Source organism: Camelina sativa, chromosome 15, assembly GCF_030686135.1.
Source record: "Camelina sativa cultivar CO46 ecotype springtype chromosome 15, ASM3068613v1".
NCBI lineage: Eukaryota > Viridiplantae > Streptophyta > Magnoliopsida > Brassicales > Brassicaceae > Camelina > Camelina sativa.
This window is the reverse complement of record NC_141894.1, coordinates 3,249,663-3,269,037: the sequence shown is the minus strand read 5'-3', so window position 1 is coordinate 3,269,037 and position 19,375 is coordinate 3,249,663. Positions and strand designations below refer to the sequence as shown.

The following is a 19,375-nucleotide window of genomic DNA, read 5'->3' as shown; positions in this document are numbered from 1 at the left end:
TTGGCCTAAGATAATTTCGTTGATGATCCAAGGAGTTTAGTTTCTAGATAAAGCTTAGAAGAAAGTGGAGTAAAATGAGTATATTATACTTCAATCAAAAGATAATCTTTGTTTTTTAACCATATGTACAAAAAAAAAAAAAGAAGCTTTAAATAGTAGAGGTGGCTTGTTTGCACATACACTCAGGAACAGGATACTTTGTAACATCTCTTCCAGCTTTGCTAACCCTTAGTTCTGGCTGTCCTAGAGATTGTCTGTGTAATTTCTTTATCATCTTCTCAAACTCTGTTTTACTCATTGATGTATTCACAAAGTATGGGAGCATATGCCTTTTGTTTGGTGTTATGATCTTCTTGTGTCCTTCATAAGCTCTGTGCCCCTGAAAGATTAATTCAACACTCTTTATCTTAAGAATGTGTAAGTTGCACACTGGAAATCAGACTTTTCAAACAACAAAGACCTAAGAATGTGTACCTGAAGTGCATGGCCCATGTTCCCTCCATGAGATGCCATAAACACATCACTCTCTTTGCACACTATATAGTCGATTGCTGCCATTATCGAAGCTCGTTTTGCAAAAGGTTTGAGTTCAAGAGGCAACGCAATATCGTATTTGTTGTAGAGATTTGGGAATTCACTTGTTAGCGGTTTCAAAGCTTCCTTTCCGCCAAGTGGTTCCCCTCCCGCCCAATAGATCCTCGCATCTCTCGGTGCTCCAAGTGCTCTAAGCAGTCTGAAATCAACCGGTATACAAATTGAAAACCAATGTCTCTCTCAGCACTTGTAAGAAAACCGTAAGGGTCACTCATTTACCTTGTTACTTCCTTGGCATTTAATGGACAAAGACCAGCGAGTTTCCTCTCGTTAGATGTCATACTAGATTTGGCTGTTAAGAGCTCAGGCCGCTTAATCCTTTCTATGTTTACAATCTCATCAAACTTTGAGCTCAAACCAGAAAGGCAGCCAGTTCTAACCCACACATCTTTCTCCATACGAAGATGCAACGCAATGTAAGGCCCTTTGCTCCTCATCCTCTCTGCAAGCTTCTTCCCCATCTCCATAACCCATGGCGAAAACTTTAATGCTTCAAATGCTACCTGCAACACATTTCTTGTTCAAATGTGAATGAACAAAATCAAACTCTTTTTTAGCTTCCAAGTTAGAAACATACCTTACAACGGAGCTTCTGGAGATCAGTGGGCAAGTCTTTAGACAATCTTGAATCTAATCTCCTTAAAAGCAGAACTCCGTCCCTATTGAACTGCAGGATATAAGTATAAACCATTGAACATTGTTTCTCATTTGTTCAGCACTAAATGATCCAAGGGGTGTTGTATATGTGAGCTTACACGCTTTAGATAATGCGAACGGATCCATTGAGGGGAGGCGTTAAAGGGCATACCACCTTCTTCTGATGGTCTAGTCATCAGTTTACTTGCGGGCAGCAACGAAACAATCTTCACATCATTTGCTAAAACACTCTTGAATTGCTCTAAATCAAATATATCTGAAAACTCACTGCAAAAAAGAAACATTCAGAATGACAGATGAATACAAAAATGAACATTCTTATGATATTACTGTTTACCTCTCGTCACCCCAAATGAGATTGATTTGTAATATCGGTACAACAAGAACAGCACCTAGAATCCTCGCAATCACAACCGCATCAACAATCTGAATCTTCTGCTGATTCAACCCACCAGAGACAACCACCATCAAATACTTTCTCCTCTCTCTAGCAATCTTCTTACTCTCTCTTCTGTATCCATTGCTGAACTCTAAGCATGGCTTGTAACCTAATCCATCAGGCTGTTTCCAGAACTCATTCTTATCACCATGTCCATTTCCATCAGAGGTGATCAAATTCAAATGTGATCGATCACCACCAAAGGTCTCATTTTTCTCAACACCCGTATCCAAAGATCGATCCTTGGCGTTTGAAATCTCAACCAGATGGGATTTAGGAGATACATTAGAATCCGAGCTTTGAAGTTGACTTTCGTGATCGTTGAAACCAAAAGGAGAAAGACAAAGACTAAGTCTTAATGATATCCCTAAAACAGTAAGTAAGAAGAGAGATAAAGACCAGAGCTTTGGGTTTCTTAGATTGAAGAATTTGCTTGTTGTTGTGTTCTTCTTCTTTGAAGATTTGTTATCGAGAAAAGAGTGTAAGGACGATGAGGAAACAGAGTTTATGATCTGAGCTGGAACTGAAATGTAGCAAACTTGCTTCTTACTATTGCTGCTTCTCGTCTTACATGTCCCCATCACAACAACTTTAAACAAGACGAGATGAGAGCTTTCGGTTACGGCGGGAACATAGAAGGATCGATTTTGTTACAAAACAGAGGACTGTGTTGTTAGTAGTAGTATTCTTTTGGGGTTGTTTCGTTTCCAAGAAGATTCTTTTGGTTGGAGAAGATCTGTATTTTTTGGGTCAATTTTCAAAAAAATGCACCCAACAAGGCAACAAACACCCACGCAACAACTTTTAAAATTATATCAAACTGATTAAATAATAGACCAAAAATGTTTAGAAAGAGACACATTAATCTATTTAATATAAGCTTATCATATGAGACGACCTTAATTAGTAGTATATATCAGCAATTTGTTTCGCTAACGTAGGTAAGAAAAAACTGTATACTTAAAAAAAACATGTTATGTGAACTACTGAATTTTTAATACATCAAATATGATATGATATATAAGTTTTATGTAGCAATAAAGTTAGCATATCATTTTTTTTGTATCCATCGTATGTTAAATCTTAGTTGATTAAAAAATAAAATTGGTGAATGTTATAGAGATTTTATAAATGCTTGCAAAATTAATATTATATTTGTAAATTTGTTTCTTTCTTAATTGAATCTTTTTTATTTTTGGTTAAAATCTTTTTTATGCTTCTAAAAGATAATAATTTTGGCTGTGGAAAAGTAATTCTCTTAATTTGGTTGATGGTTTTGCTTGCAGCAAACTAGATAAAACAAATGAGCTGGGCCAATATATAAGATGTCACAGGCCCAAGATTAAGCTGATTGTGATCCAGCTGAAAAAGTTAGGTAGTTTAGTTTCAGAGATACTGGTGATTGTCGCATTATTGATAGATAATTCATCCCACCTATGTCTGAATTTTTAGTTCATTGCGTAATAAATGTATGAATTTTTAATTCATTGCATAATAATGAGCTAGCTTCACTTCCGATTACATCCAAACTTACCAGTGCAGTGGCAAATTTTTGGTGGAGTTCGGATGGTAGGACGGGTGGTATGCACTGGCTAGCCTGGGACAAGCTATGTTGCACCAAGCAGATGGGCGGTCTAGGTTTTCGGAATGTTGATGATTTCAACTCGGCTTTGTTGGCAAAACAATTATGGAGACTTATTGAATTTCCTTATTCACTGTTTGCCAGAGTTTTTAAAGGTAGGTATTATAGGAATTCGGATCCCATGGAACCGATTCGTTCTTACTCCCCTTCTTATGGATGGCGGAGTATAGTTTCAGCTCGCTCTCTGGTACAAAAAGGGCTTATTATACGGGTTGGTTCGGGAGAATCCATTTCAATATGGACTGATCCCTGGATACCAGCTCAATTCCCGAGACCAGCTATCAGCAAGGGCCCGTTTAAGGACCCTTCTCTTAAAATTTCACACTTAATTGATTGTCGGACGCGTTTGTGGCGGATGGATGTGCTCTCTGAGCACTTTGATCCAGTGGATGTTGAGTTGATAGGTGCATTACCTTTAGGAAGCTGCCCCAAGGATGATACCCTTGGTTGGCATTTTACGAAAAATGGGAGGTATACAGTTAAGTCTGGTTATCATGCGGCGCGATTGACGACTCAAGGGCCTTTTAAAGCGCCTGGGGTTGGGCCAGAAATAACCTCTCTTCTAGCTAGTGTTTGGAATGTTCGCTGCCCACCAAAAATACAACATTTTATGTGGCAAGCTTTGTCTGGGTGTATGCCGGTTTCACGGAATTTGCGGCGACGTGGCATTGCATGTGATTTGGGATGCTCCCGTTGTGGTGCTGAGGAGGAAACAGTAAACCATGTTTTGTTTCTCTGTCCACCGGCGCGCCAGGTGTGGGCCTTGTCCCAGGTACCAGTAGGATCGAATTGTTTTCCAGTGGAGTCTGTTTTTGCAAATATGGATCATTTTCTGGATCCCAAAAGCCCGGGTTCCCATGTGGCCGCATTCCCGTGGATTTTGTGGTTTTTATGGAAGGCGCGTAATGCAAAGGTTTTTGACAATATTACAGAGTGCCCAGAGGAGACTGTCCGGATAGCTGAAGGTGAGGCTTTGTCCTGGCTTAAGGCTCAGGAGGAGGGTGAAGATGGGGTTACACTTGTCCAGTCAAGGGTTGCGGAATCTCGCCCACAGAGACCAAACGGCTCTCTACCTTTGCTTTTTACAGGATATCGCTGTTTCGTCGATGGTTCTTGGAAGTCGGATGATCGGTTCGCAGGAGCGGGGTGGTTCTGCACTCAGTCCCAGGATCAAAGGCCAAGCAGGGGAGCTACTAACTTTCGGCGAAGTCTCTCCCCTTTACATGCAGAAGTGGAAGCTTTCATTTGGGCGATGCGTTGTATGATCGGACATGACTATCGTGAGGTGGCTTTCTACTCAGACTGTGCAGATTTGGTGAAGATGGTGTCTTCGCCACTTGATTGGCCGGCGTTCTCAACTTACCTAGATGATATACGGATGGACAGGGAGGAGTTCACTTCTTTCTCTTTATCTTATATTCCCAGAAATGCAAATTCAAAAGCGGATACTCTGGCACGCTATGTATGTAAACAATTTCCCTTTACATTGGCTCGTTTGAGCTAATCTTTTGTTGACAAAAAAAAAAAAAAGAGCTAGCTTCACTTCTTTACTATTCGTCCCGTTGTGGTGGGGATGCATTTTTTTAAGTTTCTCATAAACTAACGAACAAGATCGTATCTAAATTTTTGTAGATGTATCCAATAGTAGTGTTTTGTCACGCAATTATATACTAAATTAATGAGAGACTTTTTGCATATATGGTTCAAGGTACAAAATATACATATTGTCATATTGTATAGTTAGAAGTTAGAAGGATTTGGGAGGGGATAAACAAAGGTTAGAGAGACTTAAGAGTAATGAAGGTAAGTGGAGTCGTGGACTCACGTATCTTTGAAGCAAATCTGATTAATAAAAATCAATCAAATATGGGAATGGGATACCATATTGTTCTCAGATGAATCTATAGTACAGTGTACGTGTCTTTATCATCAGCTAATTTGTCTAAATAAATATAACATAGGCTATATATGGCACTTCAGCACGTTTTCGCCTTCTTTTAAGTTATTAAACTTTTTTCAAAGCATTGCTTAATTCTAAAGACTTGGTTGGAATCATATTTTATACCGAACACACACAAAAAAATTCGTAATTTTCATTTATTACTGATGAATTTGTGAATTGATTTTTTTTTTTTTTTTTAAATCCAGTGTAAATTGCTTTACATCTTGTAATTTAAATGATGATAGAAACATCAAGAAAATGATATATTTATCGTCTAGGCGAATGACACATAAGTCCTCATAAAAGAAGCTAACGTTCAGGGACATATTAGTCATTTAACAAAAGCAGATGAAATTAAAAAAAAAATATTTGGGGAGGGGGGCCATAAACAAAATGATTCAAAAGTTAAACCTGCGTCATTAGTATTATTAACCCTCCTACTAAATCAAATCCAAAGTTCGTTTTCAAAAATCATAATGTTTCATTAAATTATAAAATAACCCCAAAAAGTAATCAAAGGCTCTGGATTCAACCCTCAGCTCTATCTAAAAAAGAACACATCTTTCCTTCCTTCACCTAGCGATCATATGTACATCTCTCTCTTCCAATTCCAACTTTAATAAATTCTTCTTTCTGCTTCTTGTTCGACACCAACACCCCGAGAGACGCGGGGATTCCAATTCAACGCTCCTCTGTAATTTTTTTTCCATTTCAGTTAATATACTTTTCCCTTTAAAGTTGTTTTTATTTCTCTCTCTGTTCTTTTTTTCCATTTTTAGTGTCTTTTGTTCTCACGAGCGAGAAAGAGAGAAAGAGAGAGAGAGAGAGATCATCTGTTCTTGCCTCCTTCTTCTTTGTTTCTGGAAATTTTCTTTTTTTATTAAACAAAAGAAGCTGTAATCTTTTTTTTTGACTGTGTGTGGTGTGTGCGTAGGGGAGAGAGAGAAGATTAGGTGTTTCAAAAGAGAGGTGATAACGTTTTGCAGAACGTGACAAACAATTATAATATGGAAAGGTATCTCTCAGATTTTGATATGATTCTTTTTTTTTTATAACATCTCTCTCTTTTTTCAATTTCGTTTTTTTTTGTTTGTTCTCTGTAGCAGCCCAGCAGCAGCATCAGCCTAGAAACCCTTTTTTAATTTAATTGACGGTGTCCATGTTTCCCTATTCGTCCTTGGTCTGAATTTGACGGAAACCCAAAAAGAAAAATCTAAAATTTCAGACAAATATTGTAAAGGATTTCGGATTTGGTCGGGAGGGAGAGGATGTTTGGGATCCAAAGCAGACGTGATTTGACAATGGAACTCCAATCTCAGATTCCGATTCTCCGTCCAAGCATCCACGCTAGACGAGCCAACATCGTCGTCAAGTTTCAAGATTTATACGGTTTCACCGTCGAAGGAAATGTCGACGACGTCAACGTTTTGAACGAGGTGAGGGAGAAAGTTAGGAACCAAGGACGTGTTTGGTGGGCTCTTGAAGCTAGCAAGGGAGCTAATTGGTATCTTCAGCCTGAGATTCTCTTGATCGGTGACGGTATCGCTTTGAAAACGTCTCTCAAGATCTCTACTTTGACGAATGCGATTACTTTGAAGAGGTTGATTAGGAAAGGGATCCCTCCTGTGCTTAGGCCTAAGGTTTGGTTTTCTCTTTCTGGTGCTGCTAAGAAGAAGTCTACCGTTCCTGATAGTTATTATAGTGATTTGACTAAGGCCGTTGATGGCAAGGTTACCCCTGCCACAAGACAGATTGATCATGTGAGTTTCATTTTTTCTTTTTTATCCAAAGTTTCGATTTTTAAGAAATTTTAGGATTGAATTTGACTGATCCTTTGTGTCAAGGATTGGTGTAGATCTGTTGTTGATTCTTGTGCTCTGTCTGTTGGCAACTACTTTTGAAAAAACCTTTCTCTTTTACTACTGTTGTATGATGGTTATAGGAGGCTGCTTCATATGTTTGTTTGTTGTGTCTTTTTATTCATCCCCTAGATCTTAATTGTGCCTCTCAGATAGTAGTTTGAGTAATTTAAGGATTGATGTTAGCTGCAGGAAATATTTCCACTGATCCTTTGTTTTAGGATTGTTATAGATCCTTTGTTAATTCTTGTGTTCAAGCAGATTCTTTCTTCTACGTTGGTTGATGGTCATTCGAGACTATATGCTATGAATTGTTGATTTTTATTATCTTATACTGCAACTTCATTTTCGGATCTTCTCATCATTTTCATTTGACATTGTGTCTCTACTCTTGCAGGATCTGCCAAGGACTTTTCCAGGTCATCCATGGTTGGATACTCCAGAGGGTCATGCTGCTCTAAGACGTGTGCTTGTTGGCTATTCCTTCCGTGATTCTGATGTTGGCTATTGTCAGGTACAGACTTATCCTTACCATATCCGTTTGCGTTATTTCAAAAGAACTTTTCATCTTTAATCAGTTCCGTTATTGTTTCAGGGACTAAACTATGTTGCAGCATTACTATTACTTGTCATGAAGACAGAAGAAGACGCATTCTGGATGCTAGCTGTCCTTTTGGAAAACGTATTAGTCCGTGACTGCTACACAACAAACTTGTCTGGATGCCATGTTGAGCAGCGGGTTTTCAAAGATTTGCTTGCTCAAAAATGTCCTCGGTAAGTCTCTCTAGCTTTCTTGGTTCTCTTGGTCGCTGAGCTTATCTTGGTCTTCGATCACGAAATTGACTCGTTAACGTTACATTTTTGCAGAATAGCTAGTCATCTTGAAGATATGGGATTTGATGTTTCCCTCGTAGCCACCGAATGGTTTCTATGCCTCTTCTCTAAAAGCCTTCCTTCAGAGGTTCTTAAAAACGAAACCTTTTTGTCAAATTATGTGTCTTTTAAGATTACTTTTTCTTATGTTATACAGCAAACTTTGGTTTGGTTTGCAGACAACTCTAAGGGTGTGGGATGTACTTTTCTATGAAGGAGCAAAGGTTCTATTCCATGCAGCTTTAGCAATATTCAAGGTTCTTATTTCTCTTCCTCTGATCAGCTGTTTTCGTAAGATATTAATCCTCTAACACAGATGAGTCTCACCTCACGGATCTCTCGTCATTCGCAGATGAAAGAGAACGAGCTGCTTATGACCCACCAGGTCGGTGATGTAATCAACATATTACAGACAACTTCACATCAGCTTTTTGACCCGGATGAATTATTAACGGTAAGCCAAGCCTGCCCTAGTCCGAACACCGAGTTTATGTATTTATAAGATTCATAATCCGTAGTATCAATCAACACATTTTCAGGTGGCATTTGAGAAAATTGGATCGATGACTACCAACACCATATCAAAGCAGAGGAAGAAGCAGGAACCAGCAGTGCTGGCAGAACTTGACCAGAGACTTAGGAGGCTCAACTCTCTTAAAGAAAGTGGTAAGAGCACATAAATAAAAGAACTGTTGGGAGAAGATGAGCCAAAAAAGGTGTAAACGAGGGAGTCCCCAACAATGGTTTATTTACTACCCCTCTTGATGGTTTCTCTCTTTTTCTTTCTCTAAGTATATATAAATAGGATTTTTTTTTATTAATTTTATTTCGAGAGCAAAACATAACCAAGATCCATTTCTGAGATGGTAAATGTCAAGTTTCTTCACATTAGCCAAGAGGTGTTACTTTGCCCTCTTGCTTTTATTTACCCCTCTTTGACATAATCAATTGTGATCTTCATGTTTTAATATGATCCATGTTTGGTTTGTAGTATGAATTTGTCAAACTGTTCTTCTCAATACTATCTTTTTCCGAAATAACAAGTCGTATCGTAAAGCAGATGGATAATGATATGGAGATAAGTACTTGGCATCATATTGCTAAGAACAAATGTATAATTCCAAAATCTAATTTAAACTAATCAAAGTCCAATAAAAATTAAACAAATGCACACAAGTAGCCAATTGTATCAGAGGATTTCTATTGGTGGTAATGTTTAAACGAGCCGATTAGAACTTGGAAGTATGAAAAGAAACCTGATGATGTGGTGGTAAGAAGAAGCGTTCAATAATAGTTTTCTTCTCTTTAAAGGCATATATAAAAGAAAGGAAACAGATGCATTTTTTGTGAAGCAAAACCTTTTTTTTTTAACTTTCAGCTTTTTTCAGCTTTGACTGAGAATCATTATACATCTCAGGATCTAACACAATCATATCATCAAACATATGTTAAAGTGGAAGGAGAAACAGAGTTGAGAACAAAACACAGACATACTGATTTCCAACGACATTACTGGACACAAAAAAAGAAAAAAATCAAGATTAAAGATGAAGGAAGTAAATGCCGCCGTTCTTGTTCTACGATGATCAGAAAAAACGATTTCACATTTATATGTTCAACGAAAAAAACGGTAGATAGGGGAGTGAAACAAACACAACTTTCTTCTACTGATAACACATCTCAGGAGGCAACTCGCGTTCCAAGAAATTTCAAACCGCAGGCCATTCTTTACGGATGTCAAAGCTGTAGTTGATCTCCAAGTAGCACTTATTATCATCATCAAGAAACTGAAACAAGATTTTTCAAAGTAAATTTTAAAAAACCAACACCAAAGAAGAGAAGAATATCACAGAGTTGGATGATGAAGGTCTTTAATCTAATCATACCTTAGTTCTTGCAGAATATGATCCTCGAGCAAACATGCCAGAAGGAGTGGTCTCTTCTGGCATCACGTGGTTGTATGGCTCCGACTGAGGACTAAAGGTTCCAAGCATTTCCTTTGTTCTGTCCACTGAAACCATTAAAAAAAGTAATTGGATCACATTGTCTCTAACAAAACCATTGAGAGAATCAATTTAAAAAAAAAACAAACTTGTCGTAGTATTGTTTTTTACCTTTAACACCGGTCTTCCAAACTGTATTGGTGTACCTAAGACCAGAAACAATATTGTTGTTAACTTGAAATGTGAATTTGAGGTTGTACTTGCTCCCTTCTTTCAGAGTAAACCACATTCCCTTTGGATTTCCATTCTCTGGAACCAACAGAACAATATCGGGTTTCCCGGGAGACAAGATGGCAAGGCTAAGAATCCTCACTTCCGGATCAAGAGTCTCTGCGTAGCAAGACAGGGATTATAAGTGACAAATTCATCAATGCAATACACATTTGTCCAATCTTAACTTGATGTATATACACAATCACTCAGAAACAAAATGCAGGCGTAATCAAGCAACAAAGATGATGAAAACTGAAATCCACACCAGTTGAAGGTAAACAAAGACCAAACAGATCCAAAGTATTCACATAAATCACAGAGAGATGACAAACAACAAAACAAGCAGCATCATCTAACAAGGGTCTCATCAAATGTGGCCAAGATCATAAATTTAACATTGTTTTAAAAAAAAAAACTGAAACAATGATAGATGTTTAAAAATGAAGAGGAGGCCTAACCTCCAATGTTGGTGACATCAACACTTCCAAGAAGCTGTTCCTTCCATTTCCTAAGACTCTCATCATCCTACAAAGAACTCAGATTCAACAAAGCATTAATTTTTTTTGACAATGTAGTTTAAAATTACAAGAAAAGGAAAGATTTTTAGAAAAAAGAAGAAACCTTATCCTTCTCGAGATGTTCTTTGATAGTGTACTGAGGACCCAATTGTAATTTGGAATCATCGTCTTCTTCTTCCTCGGTAGCACAAAGAGAAGCTTCGCTCATCTGCCTTCCCAAAGATTCAACAGCCTCGTCGTCGGTTCTGGAGGTGTTCTCATCATCTCCACCTTCCTTGTTGTTGTTCTTGTTGTCGTCCAACCCCATGTCCCTGGCTCCAGATACCAAAGACATCAATCAGCTCCCGCACCCCCAAGCCTCTCAAAAAGATTTGAGCTTTGGCACACAAAAACAAAAAAAAAGGTCTCGTCTTTAGGAGGAGGAAGGGGGAAATGAAAAATGAAAAATGAAAAGTGGAAATTTTTTAGGGATTTTGGTTTTGGTAACGGCAAAGAAGAGATGGAGTCATGTGGTGATCCGAGTTATATGAGAGAGAATGTGAGAGAATTGAGATCGTGAGGGTCACTAACGAGACGAGAGAGAAATCATCAATCATCTCATAAATATATAAAAAAAAAAAAAAAAAAAAAAAACATAATTGCTATTTCTTCCACGCGCACCAGATGAGAGACACAACAAGAGACGACGAGAGCCTCGAGCCACGACAACAGACAAAATTAAAAACACTAAATGTTTTTCTCTAATGGATAAAATCATTTGTTACTAATTATCGAATTAGCCCTCTAATTTATTTATGATTGCAGTTCAGCCGGTTTGATCCGGTTATTGATATTAGGGGGGACCCAATGGCGGACCTACGTAAGACAAACATGGCATGTTGCTTCTTACCAAATTTTTGTGTTTCAAAATTTTAAAAGAAAAAGATGAATTTATTGCCTTCATAAATCTACTATTTAATCAATTTCATTTAATTGGACCTTTATTTGTTTCATTCAGTTTTGCTTATAATCATGTAATTATGTCACTTTTGATCGTTTCAACTCCTATCATGACATTCATTATTCACTGTTGGGATACAAACCAAGTCCCACATCTGAAATTTAAAGGGATTATTATTAATATATAAAGGGTTAGGATCAATCTACTAATTGCCAATTGGTTTTTAGTTAGAAGCCCAAGATAAGCCCAAATTTAACATGGTATCAGAGCCCAAGGTTAAAAATTCTGGTGGACCTAGAAAAGTGGATACGGACATGCCTTTTGTTAACCCGAATAATGGGGACCCAAGAAGCGATTTATTGTCGGTCCAAGTGGGATCGGTTCGAGATGGAGTTATCATCTCGAGGAGGCGTGTTCATATCCCACATGTGGTTCTTGGTTTGAAGGGGAGATTGTTGGGATACAAACATAAAGCGATTATCATTAATATATAAAGGGTTAGGGTCAATCTACTAATTGCCAATTGGTTTTTAGTTAGAAGCCCAAATAAGCCCAAATTTAACATACACTTATCTTATCCTTTACATGTTCTTGCTCCTTCGAGACATTTCTAATAGTCATGTAGTTCATTCCAGCCTATACTCCGAAGTCATGTACGCAATAATAGACAATGCATATGCCTTTCCAAAGTCATATGCTAGTTTTTTTAGGACAACGTTTTCAGTTGGTTAGGTTAGGCAATCAGTAGTCGTATCTACGTTTATATACTGTTTGTTTGTTACACATGATAGCAGAATTATAATAAATCCCAAATTAGTCAACATGCATTAGGTTAGTAGCCATATCATAGGGTCGATAAAACACATTGAGGTGAGTCAAAAATCATGACATGAAAAAAAAATATATATATAAAGCATTTTTATAACAAAAATAAATAAAGAGAATACGATAACTATGAAGTTTTTCACAACAATCTTTATTTTCTCTGTGTTTCTCTAACGTCAAAACTGAAAAGAATAATAATTTCAGTTTTGGAGTTGAGCTATATGTGTATAGGTGAAGATATTGCATTTTGAATTCACATTAAAAACTGATATTTCATGATTTAGACGCAGCAAGCATACTCCAGACTCCAGAGGTGTCGGTAAGCAATAAAAACGGCCATTTGGCCACTTAGGGCCGTTCACAATGTAACTTGATAGACCCAATTAGAACTACGTTCGTCATCACTGATCATGTACACAAATGTTAATATTTCCGACACCACGAAAAATTGCATAGACGTCAATTCTTTTTATGAAGTTGTTTAGATCTTTTTATTGTTTTAAATAAGATGTTTAGATCTTACGATGAATAGAGAGTTTTCATTTTATTTTTTTCAGACGATAGGGAATCTTTTCACATGGGTTTTATATTTAGATCGAAGATCATTATGGGTTTTCTATAAAATATATACACAGTTTTTTCTTTTTAATGAAAATTATATGGTTTGCGTGATTTGCGAAAGCCTCTTTTTTTTCTATGATATATCTTTAAAGTTTGCTTTATCTAACTTTGTTTTCTTGTTATTGATTATTTAGATCTAAATAAATATATATATGCTAAGAGATTTTTCCCTTTTTTCTTCTTTAATTTGTATTGCTTGGTGGTCGAGCATGCATGGTAAAAAACAATATTAGCATAAAATAAAGCGATACGATTAAAGGGCACGATCTTGGGTTAGTACTAATTAAACAATATCTAAAAGTTAAGAACCAAATTACCGGAAAAGTTTATAAAATTATATTTACATTTAACCAAAAGATCTAAAAACTAATATAAATTTCAGGCTTTTGATTAATTAGTTTTATCATAAATCAAACGGTGTATCAAACCAAGACAATGTTCCAACATGAACAACAGTGTGAAACCAATTAGGCAAACCATGGAAAAGGAGATCTTTAAATTTACCCAATTTTGGATCATAAGCCACAAGAACCCTACTCTTATACTCCAACAAGATCTCTCCATTCTCCAACACACATAAAACCCGAACCACTTTACCATTATCAGTGTTCTTCCAAATCCACATGGGTCGGTCCAGATTATGCTTTAGCCCCTTTGGCAAGTAAGTCCCAATGCTATACTCTTTTCCCCAAGATTCCTTAACTCCGTAACTCTTCATAACCCATATGTCCAATTTGCCGTAGTTACCATAAACGACCGCGCAAAGACGCCCTTTAAGATTCACTAGCCTATGGTTGGTCCGGTTTAGCCCACCGCAGTCCGGTTTAGGTATCTCTATAAACTCTTCATCTTCGAGATCAAATGATACGAACTTACGATCCGGCACGTGCCTGCGAGGCCTTGTCACAAAATGTAACCTCCCGTTGACCAAAGCCTCCGATGAACGCTTCATAAACTTATAACTAGGAGCTTTGCCTAAGCTTCTCCAAGACAAAGATTGATCTTTCTTTGATGACAAGGTTAAGATCTGAACCTCTGATTGCTTGTACTGGATTCTACCACGACCTCTGTAAACGCCGTTATTGCTACTACTACCTCTGAAGTAAACTATCTTCAACACTTTGTATTCTTTTGTCGTCTCATGGAATCCGAAACCGAACACGAGTTCTTGGTCGTGGTACTTGTTGGAACATTCGGGAAGCTCCAAGGAGTTTGTAGTGAAAGGATTGTAGAGGTAGAGTGAGTCGTTGTAGAGAGAATCAGATAAACAGAGCAAACCGTTACATGATCCCACCACGTTGAACTCGGGCATGGAAGATGCGAATCTTAAGGTGAATTTTTTGGTCTTGATGCGTTTCTCATCTTCTGATAAGTCGAGGAAGTGAAGGCCGTTGCGTATTGGGAAATCACAATGAAGGAGAAGACATGGCTTTGTCGGGGAAGAAGAGACACGACCGTGGTCACTCAAAAGGGATCTCCAAGATCTGCAAACGAACATAAGCCGAGCTATGGAGGAGATTGGTAGCCGAGAGAGTATGTCAGCTACAATATCTCCCGGAAGGGATTCTAGTAGTCCTCCTCCTCCTCCGTCTTCATCATCGGTGAACTTTCTCCTCTTGAAACTCTTCCCTGACGCCATGAGAATGAAGAGAACCAGAAGCAAGAGTTTGGTCTCGAGATGGAGAGAGAGAGAGAGAAGCTACGAAGATGATGGAGGAAAAAAGGAGGGTACGTTGAATAGGCATCACATAATAATAATTCTCTCGTGGATTTTTTTTTTTTTTTTTAATTTTCTTTAGTATTTTTTTTAGGATCAAGTGAATGGAACAAGAAGTTATGATGATTGGAGAGATCTAGACCGTGGGATGAGATTTGAGTTGCGGATTGTCAAAAAGAAGAGAATAAAGAAAATGAGAAAGAATACAAAAAAAAAAGTGTGATGATGACAGAGCAACATTTAATTAAATAATTAGTTTTTCTTAAGACTTTAATAATAAGAACAAAAAAAGAAGTTGCCAACTCATGCAAAAGTCCTCTCTTTCCTTTTACTTTTTTCTTTTCTTTTTATCTAGGGTTTTGTGCAAAAAAACCCTTCAAGTAATTATTTTTTTGCAAGAAAACCCTTCACATCAAATAAATGCAGGTCAATACTATGATCTCAAAAGTCACCCGCAATATAACCCTTATCTGTATTTATGACGTGGCAATTTAAAAGTTTTATTGTTTTGAGGGCTAAAAAATGGTAGAGCATTCAGATTTATTTATTTTTAACAAAAAAATAAATCTGCCTCTTGCTGACAACCTCCGAGGGTAGTTTCAAGCCGCCAGTGATTGTCCGCACCGCAAGTCGCCCCTCCATTTCCCTGCAAATCTCACCGTCATCATCTGCCACTTCGCTCTCATGTGAACTCTTTGGGTTGGTTGGGTTTGCTTCAATCTTTCGTGTCTATTAACATATCGGGTTTTAAAAATTTGACCCAATTGATTGTATTCTATGTTATTGGATTAACATTGAGATGTTGAAGTTCCCTTGCGACCAATTAACATGTCTTGACGCTAATTCTGGGTTTAGTTTTCTAAAACGTGTTTCCACAGATTAATGTTATAGCACTAAATCAAGTTTGCTGCAGTTTAACATAAAATCAGAATTTTTCTTTGGATTAGGGGCTTAGAAACGAAGAACAGAGAAGACAAAGGAATTTTTTTTGTTAAAAATAAATAAATCTGAACGCTCTACCATTTTTTAGCTCTCAAAACAACAAAACTTTTAAATTGCCACGTCATAAATACAAAGAAGGGTTATATTGCGGATGACTTTTGAGATCATAGTATTAACCTGTATTTATTTGATGTGGAGGGTTTTCTTGCAAAAAATAATTATTTGGAGGGTTTTTTTGCACAAAACCCTTTTATCTAAGGTGTTTTAATATTGTATTGTTTTTTTAGTCGTTAATATACAACTATCTTACCTTTTTGATTTATAAATTTGTATACTTTCAATTTTTTTATTATTATGTTTTTTCTTGAGAAACAAAATGCCTTTTTATTAATTAGAGTTGCATTTGTTCGTTTGTGGTATAGATCACATCAGTTAATTTAAGAAGACTTCTTCGTGGATTTTATGTAAGTTAATGGGTGAGATAAGCATTTAGTTCAAATCCTTTGTTGAACTTTAAAGATTATTAAAGTATGTGTCTATTTGTGTTGCTGGGTTTCAGTCATAACTAGCTGTGTAAAGATAAGTTAGATGAAGAGTTTGGATCAAAAGATTAAAAAGTAAAAAAACTAAACAGAGTTTTATAACTACAAATTTTTCAGCTCTATTGTATTTTTTTTTGTCAGTCTACAACTCTTCATGATAACGAAATAAATGCAAATAGTAGTAGATTTGAATCGTTAATATCCAATTCACCACTAAATATATAATTAATAATCACTGAGTCAAACCGATGGTATGAGCAAGTAAAATGAAAGAAATGGTGGGTGGGGGCAGTTGTGCAGTGAGTGTTGGTTCTTTAAAAGCTAAAAGAAACAATTTAGTTTAGGTGCACAAGTTTCCCACCACTTGTAAGTTTTTTCCAAACGCTAAATACTAATCTTAGGCTGTAATTATATGATTTAGCATTGGAGAAAAGACATTTTCGTAGGCCCATCTATGTTCAAATTCAAACATTACGCACTATATACCAAATTTTTTAATAAGAAATCTCCATTTTTAATATGTTTGACTTTCAGATATGTACATTACCGTGCCCTTGTAATATCTAATGATTGATAATTAAGCTCTAGATCACCAAAACTTTCAGCTGCAGACAAATCTCTGAAGTGAAATGCAATAGAAATAAATTATAGTAGCACTAGATTAGGACTCGTTCTCTAACACGGATTGAAATTCCTTTTATTACTATTGTAATTTTTATATAAAATATAGTTTATTAATTATTTTTAAAAGTTGTTGTGAATAAAACATTATGTAATAAAATCATACTAAATATGAGGACTTCAAATTTTTTTGAGATTTCTTATGGTTGTTCCACGGATTAGCCTAATTTTTTAAAAATTTATCAAATCAATCATAATAAACATTATTTCTGATATTTGATATATAGTTGCTAGTATAATCAAAAATCACTCTTAATCTGCGGTAGAATGATTAATTTTTGAAAATTTGATGCCTATATATGATTAATTAAATATTTTGTGGAGATTTTATTTTATTTTTTTGGAATATATTTTTTAGAGGATCTGAAATGGAGATTTAACTAATGATTACAAACCATATAACCTAAAATAACCTATCAAATAATTAATCTTATTACTATCAAATAATCAAATAATTAATCTTATAACTACAAAAAAAATAATGTACTTCCATTTTATTATATAATATAATGGGATTATATCTTGAATTAAGATTCAGGTTCCCGTTTATTAATAATGAAAACGTAGCAGTTTCTGTTCTGTTTTTTGCACATTGCCACCAATAATTATAAACTATCCACAACTATTAGTTACAGAGTCTAAAACTGAACCAGTCAAATACAGAGAGAATTTCAAAATCAACTCTCAAACTTCCAATAAAGATCGGGTCCCTTGTGTGTTGATGGTATCACTACACCATATAAGGTTCTCAAGATCAGCGTCGTTGTTGCCACTAGTAGATTGCTGCGTATTGTGATGCTGGTGAGTAAGGTGCGATTAACCACAGAATATGTTGGTTTTGATCTCAATTGTTCTGAGACGACGACTATGTCTACTCAAGCCACCAGCCTGGTCAAAAACCCACCAATTGTAATAGAACAAAAGTAACTATAATAGTCTATACTAATGGGGAAAAAAAACAATCGACGTGTAGCAATGTCTCAGGCTACCAAAAAACAGTAAGACGAAGAACAGCTTTCACATTGCTAAGATAAGAAACCCTCAGAAAATGCCAAGTATCTACAAAAATGGTTCCTCTAAAACCTCCATGGAAATATTCCAAGAGAGGGAGCCCCATTTTATCACCGTTCCAGATTACTAAAATATTCATCACAGGGAATCTTAACTTTGTTTGTTTCAAAAACATATCAGACCTAATGTCTCTTGAAACAATTTCATCTCTTCTTTAGTGTCTTATTAGGATTCTGAATTCTTGAATGACAAAACCAAGTTGAAGCAAACCTACCAATAATGCTATGTAACAATGCTAACATGTAAAAATAAAGATGAGGGACTTAGTTTTAGTTACCAAACATATAAAAATGGGTGGTTCTAAGAAGTCTTGTGGAGTGAACGAAAAAGACGATGCTTCTTCCTCTTGGAGTGTCTCCCTCGACCCTTCTTCATCACATATGGCATGAAGGTCACCTGTATTCATGATCAAACAAAACAAGATTAACATACATATATATATATATATATATATGTCAATGCCCCAAAAGAGTTGAACAACAAAACTAACTCTAATTTAGAAATGGGGAGGTGATTAAAATTCAAAACCTGAGAATTGTTGCGGACTCCGACATCTTGAAGAAGAGCATTATCGTCAAGCAGCTTCTCATTATTGTACGAAAGACAAAAGTTTGACCAGACATGCTTCCTGCATATTCCCAAATTAACAAGTTGTCTGTATTACGACGACAAGAGCTAAAAGGAGAAGGCTACAATTTATATACCAAGAAATGTGGCGATGACCCATGTTTGCTTGCTCCATTTCGTTAACCTTCTTCTTGATCAAAAGCTTCAGATCTTTCAAAGTAGCTGAATTCATGACGGCTACATCTGCCAAGGGTTAAAGCAAACAAGTAAAGAAACCCATGTACGATTTTTTTCACAATGCACACCATGTGTTCGATAAAACGCCAAAACCAAGTAAATATACCCAGTGAGGAGCCGTCGAGCTTGACGACGGAGAGACGCATAGCGCTTCCCTTTTCCAGACTGACAAGAGTGACGACATCGAAAAGTGTTGGGTTCCTCGGAACGTCGGCGAGTATCGGATCGGCAAGGAGACGAGACAGAACCGATTTAAGCTTCTCTCTCTTCTTCTTCGTCTTGACATAATCCATGTATAGAAGTCCATAAATAGAAAACGCACCAAGTCCAAAGGGATCAGCCACCACAATTCTCGGAAATATTTTTAGCTACGAAGGAGTTTGTGGTTTGCCATCTCCCTTGCTCCTTATATAAACGGACACTGAAATCTCAGGAAAAAAACATCAACAAACATAAAACAAAAAGAGAAGAAGGAATAAAGAAGAAAAAAAA

General features: G+C 36.5%; 5 protein-coding genes and 1 non-coding gene across 13 annotated transcripts; 1 reads left to right on the top strand and 5 right to left on the bottom strand.

Moving 5' to 3' along the window:
• Positions 1 to 65: 65 nt before the first annotated feature.
• LOC104744986 (O-fucosyltransferase 24-like) lies at positions 66 to 2,410 on the bottom strand. Its single transcript, XM_010466135.2, has 6 exons — positions 1,589 to 2,410; positions 1,350 to 1,518; positions 1,172 to 1,261; positions 814 to 1,097; positions 475 to 733; positions 66 to 379 (listed from the first exon to the last, which is right to left on the bottom strand). The coding sequence occupies exons 1-6, from the start codon at positions 2,269 to 2,271 to the stop codon at positions 149 to 151; spliced, it is 1,716 nt and encodes a 571-aa protein (XP_010464437.2). The 5' UTR covers positions 2,272 to 2,410; the 3' UTR covers positions 66 to 148.
• Positions 2,411 to 5,650: 3,240 nt separating this feature from the next.
• On the top strand, positions 5,651 to 8,996 carry LOC104744984 (uncharacterized). 8 transcript variants are annotated; one of them, XM_087488586.1, is made up of 9 exons: positions 5,651 to 5,863; positions 6,209 to 6,289; positions 6,378 to 7,034; positions 7,531 to 7,647; positions 7,729 to 7,907; positions 8,001 to 8,094; positions 8,186 to 8,263; positions 8,359 to 8,460; positions 8,546 to 8,996. In XM_087488586.1, exons 3-9 carry the CDS (start codon positions 6,543 to 6,545, stop codon positions 8,684 to 8,686), a joined length of 1,203 nt encoding a protein of 400 aa, XP_087344712.1. In that variant the 5' UTR covers positions 5,651 to 5,863; positions 6,209 to 6,289; positions 6,378 to 6,542; the 3' UTR covers positions 8,687 to 8,996. The 8 variants fall into 8 exon arrangements, with proteins under 8 accessions (XP_087344712.1, XP_087344713.1, XP_087344711.1 ...); XM_087488587.1 differs by having other exon boundaries at positions 5,659 to 5,863; positions 6,381 to 7,034; XM_087488585.1 differs by having other exon boundaries at positions 5,659 to 5,968; positions 6,381 to 7,034.
• A 444-nt stretch (positions 8,997 to 9,440) lies between these two features.
• On the bottom strand, positions 9,441 to 11,477 carry LOC104744982 (rho GDP-dissociation inhibitor 1). The gene is made up of 5 exons (XM_010466129.3): positions 10,844 to 11,477; positions 10,681 to 10,747; positions 10,121 to 10,339; positions 9,893 to 10,017; positions 9,441 to 9,793 (listed from the first exon to the last, which is right to left on the bottom strand). The coding sequence occupies exons 1-5, from the start codon at positions 11,072 to 11,074 to the stop codon at positions 9,716 to 9,718; spliced, it is 720 nt and encodes a 239-aa protein (XP_010464431.1). The 5' UTR covers positions 11,075 to 11,477; the 3' UTR covers positions 9,441 to 9,715.
• Positions 11,478 to 13,493: 2,016 nt separating this feature from the next.
• Positions 13,494 to 14,943, bottom strand: LOC104744981 (F-box protein At3g07870). The gene has a single exon (XM_010466127.3). The coding sequence runs from the start codon at positions 14,763 to 14,765 to the stop codon at positions 13,530 to 13,532; it is 1,236 nt and encodes a 411-aa protein (XP_010464429.2). The 5' UTR covers positions 14,766 to 14,943; the 3' UTR covers positions 13,494 to 13,529.
• A 2,587-nt stretch (positions 14,944 to 17,530) lies between these two features.
• LOC104744979 (U11/U12 small nuclear ribonucleoprotein 25 kDa protein-like) lies at positions 17,531 to 19,217 on the bottom strand. Its single transcript, XM_010466125.3, has 5 exons — positions 18,990 to 19,217; positions 18,784 to 18,889; positions 18,608 to 18,707; positions 18,357 to 18,475; positions 17,531 to 17,896 (listed from the first exon to the last, which is right to left on the bottom strand). Exons 1-4 carry the CDS (start codon positions 19,174 to 19,176, stop codon positions 18,380 to 18,382), a joined length of 489 nt encoding a protein of 162 aa, XP_010464427.1. The 5' UTR covers positions 19,177 to 19,217; the 3' UTR covers positions 17,531 to 17,896; positions 18,357 to 18,379.
• Positions 18,045 to 18,166, bottom strand: LOC147926230 (small nucleolar RNA snoR130). The gene has a single exon (XR_015583352.1). It is a non-coding gene; the product is annotated as a small nucleolar RNA snoR130 (small nucleolar RNA).
• Positions 19,218 to 19,375: the final 158 nt, after the last annotated feature.

What these genes read in the sequence shown, in the direction of transcription:
- LOC104744986 (XM_010466135.2), bottom strand. Translation starts at nt 2,271, where the DNA reads ATGGGGACATGTAAGACGAGAAGCAGCAATAGTAAGAAGCAAGTTTGC. An exon ending in CTCATTTGGGGTGACGAGAG is followed by an intron (nt 1,519 to 1,588) that starts GTAAACAGTAAT and finishes TCTTTTTTGCAG; the next exon opens with TGAGTTTTCAGATATATTTG. An exon ending in AATGCCAAGGAAGTAACAAG is followed by an intron (nt 734 to 813) that starts GTAAATGAGTGA and finishes GGTTGATTTCAG; the next exon opens with ACTGCTTAGAGCACTTGGAG.
- LOC104744984 (XM_087488586.1), top strand. Translation starts at nt 6,543, where the DNA reads ATGTTTGGGATCCAAAGCAGACGTGATTTGACAATGGAACTCCAATCT. An exon ending in CTGATGTTGGCTATTGTCAG is followed by an intron (nt 7,648 to 7,728) that starts GTACAGACTTAT and finishes TTATTGTTTCAG; the next exon opens with GGACTAAACTATGTTGCAGC. An exon ending in CTAAAAGCCTTCCTTCAGAG is followed by an intron (nt 8,095 to 8,185) that starts GTTCTTAAAAAC and finishes TTTGGTTTGCAG; the next exon opens with ACAACTCTAAGGGTGTGGGA.
- LOC104744982 (XM_010466129.3), bottom strand. Translation starts at nt 11,074, where the DNA reads ATGTCTTTGGTATCTGGAGCCAGGGACATGGGGTTGGACGACAACAAG. An exon ending in TTGGAAGACCGGTGTTAAAG is followed by an intron (nt 10,018 to 10,120) that starts GTAAAAAACAAT and finishes TAATGGTTTCAG; the next exon opens with TGGACAGAACAAAGGAAATG. An exon ending in CATATTCTGCAAGAACTAAG is followed by an intron (nt 9,794 to 9,892) that starts GTATGATTAGAT and finishes ATCTTGTTTCAG; the next exon opens with TTTCTTGATGATGATAATAA.
- LOC104744981 (XM_010466127.3), bottom strand. Translation starts at nt 14,765, where the DNA reads ATGGCGTCAGGGAAGAGTTTCAAGAGGAGAAAGTTCACCGATGATGAA.
- LOC104744979 (XM_010466125.3), bottom strand. Translation starts at nt 19,176, where the DNA reads ATGGATTATGTCAAGACGAAGAAGAAGAGAGAGAAGCTTAAATCGGTT. An exon ending in GGTCATCGCCACATTTCTTG is followed by an intron (nt 18,708 to 18,783) that starts GTATATAAATTG and finishes GGGAATATGCAG; the next exon opens with GAAGCATGTCTGGTCAAACT. An exon ending in GAGTCCGCAACAATTCTCAG is followed by an intron (nt 18,476 to 18,607) that starts GTTTTGAATTTT and finishes TCATGAATACAG; the next exon opens with GTGACCTTCATGCCATATGT.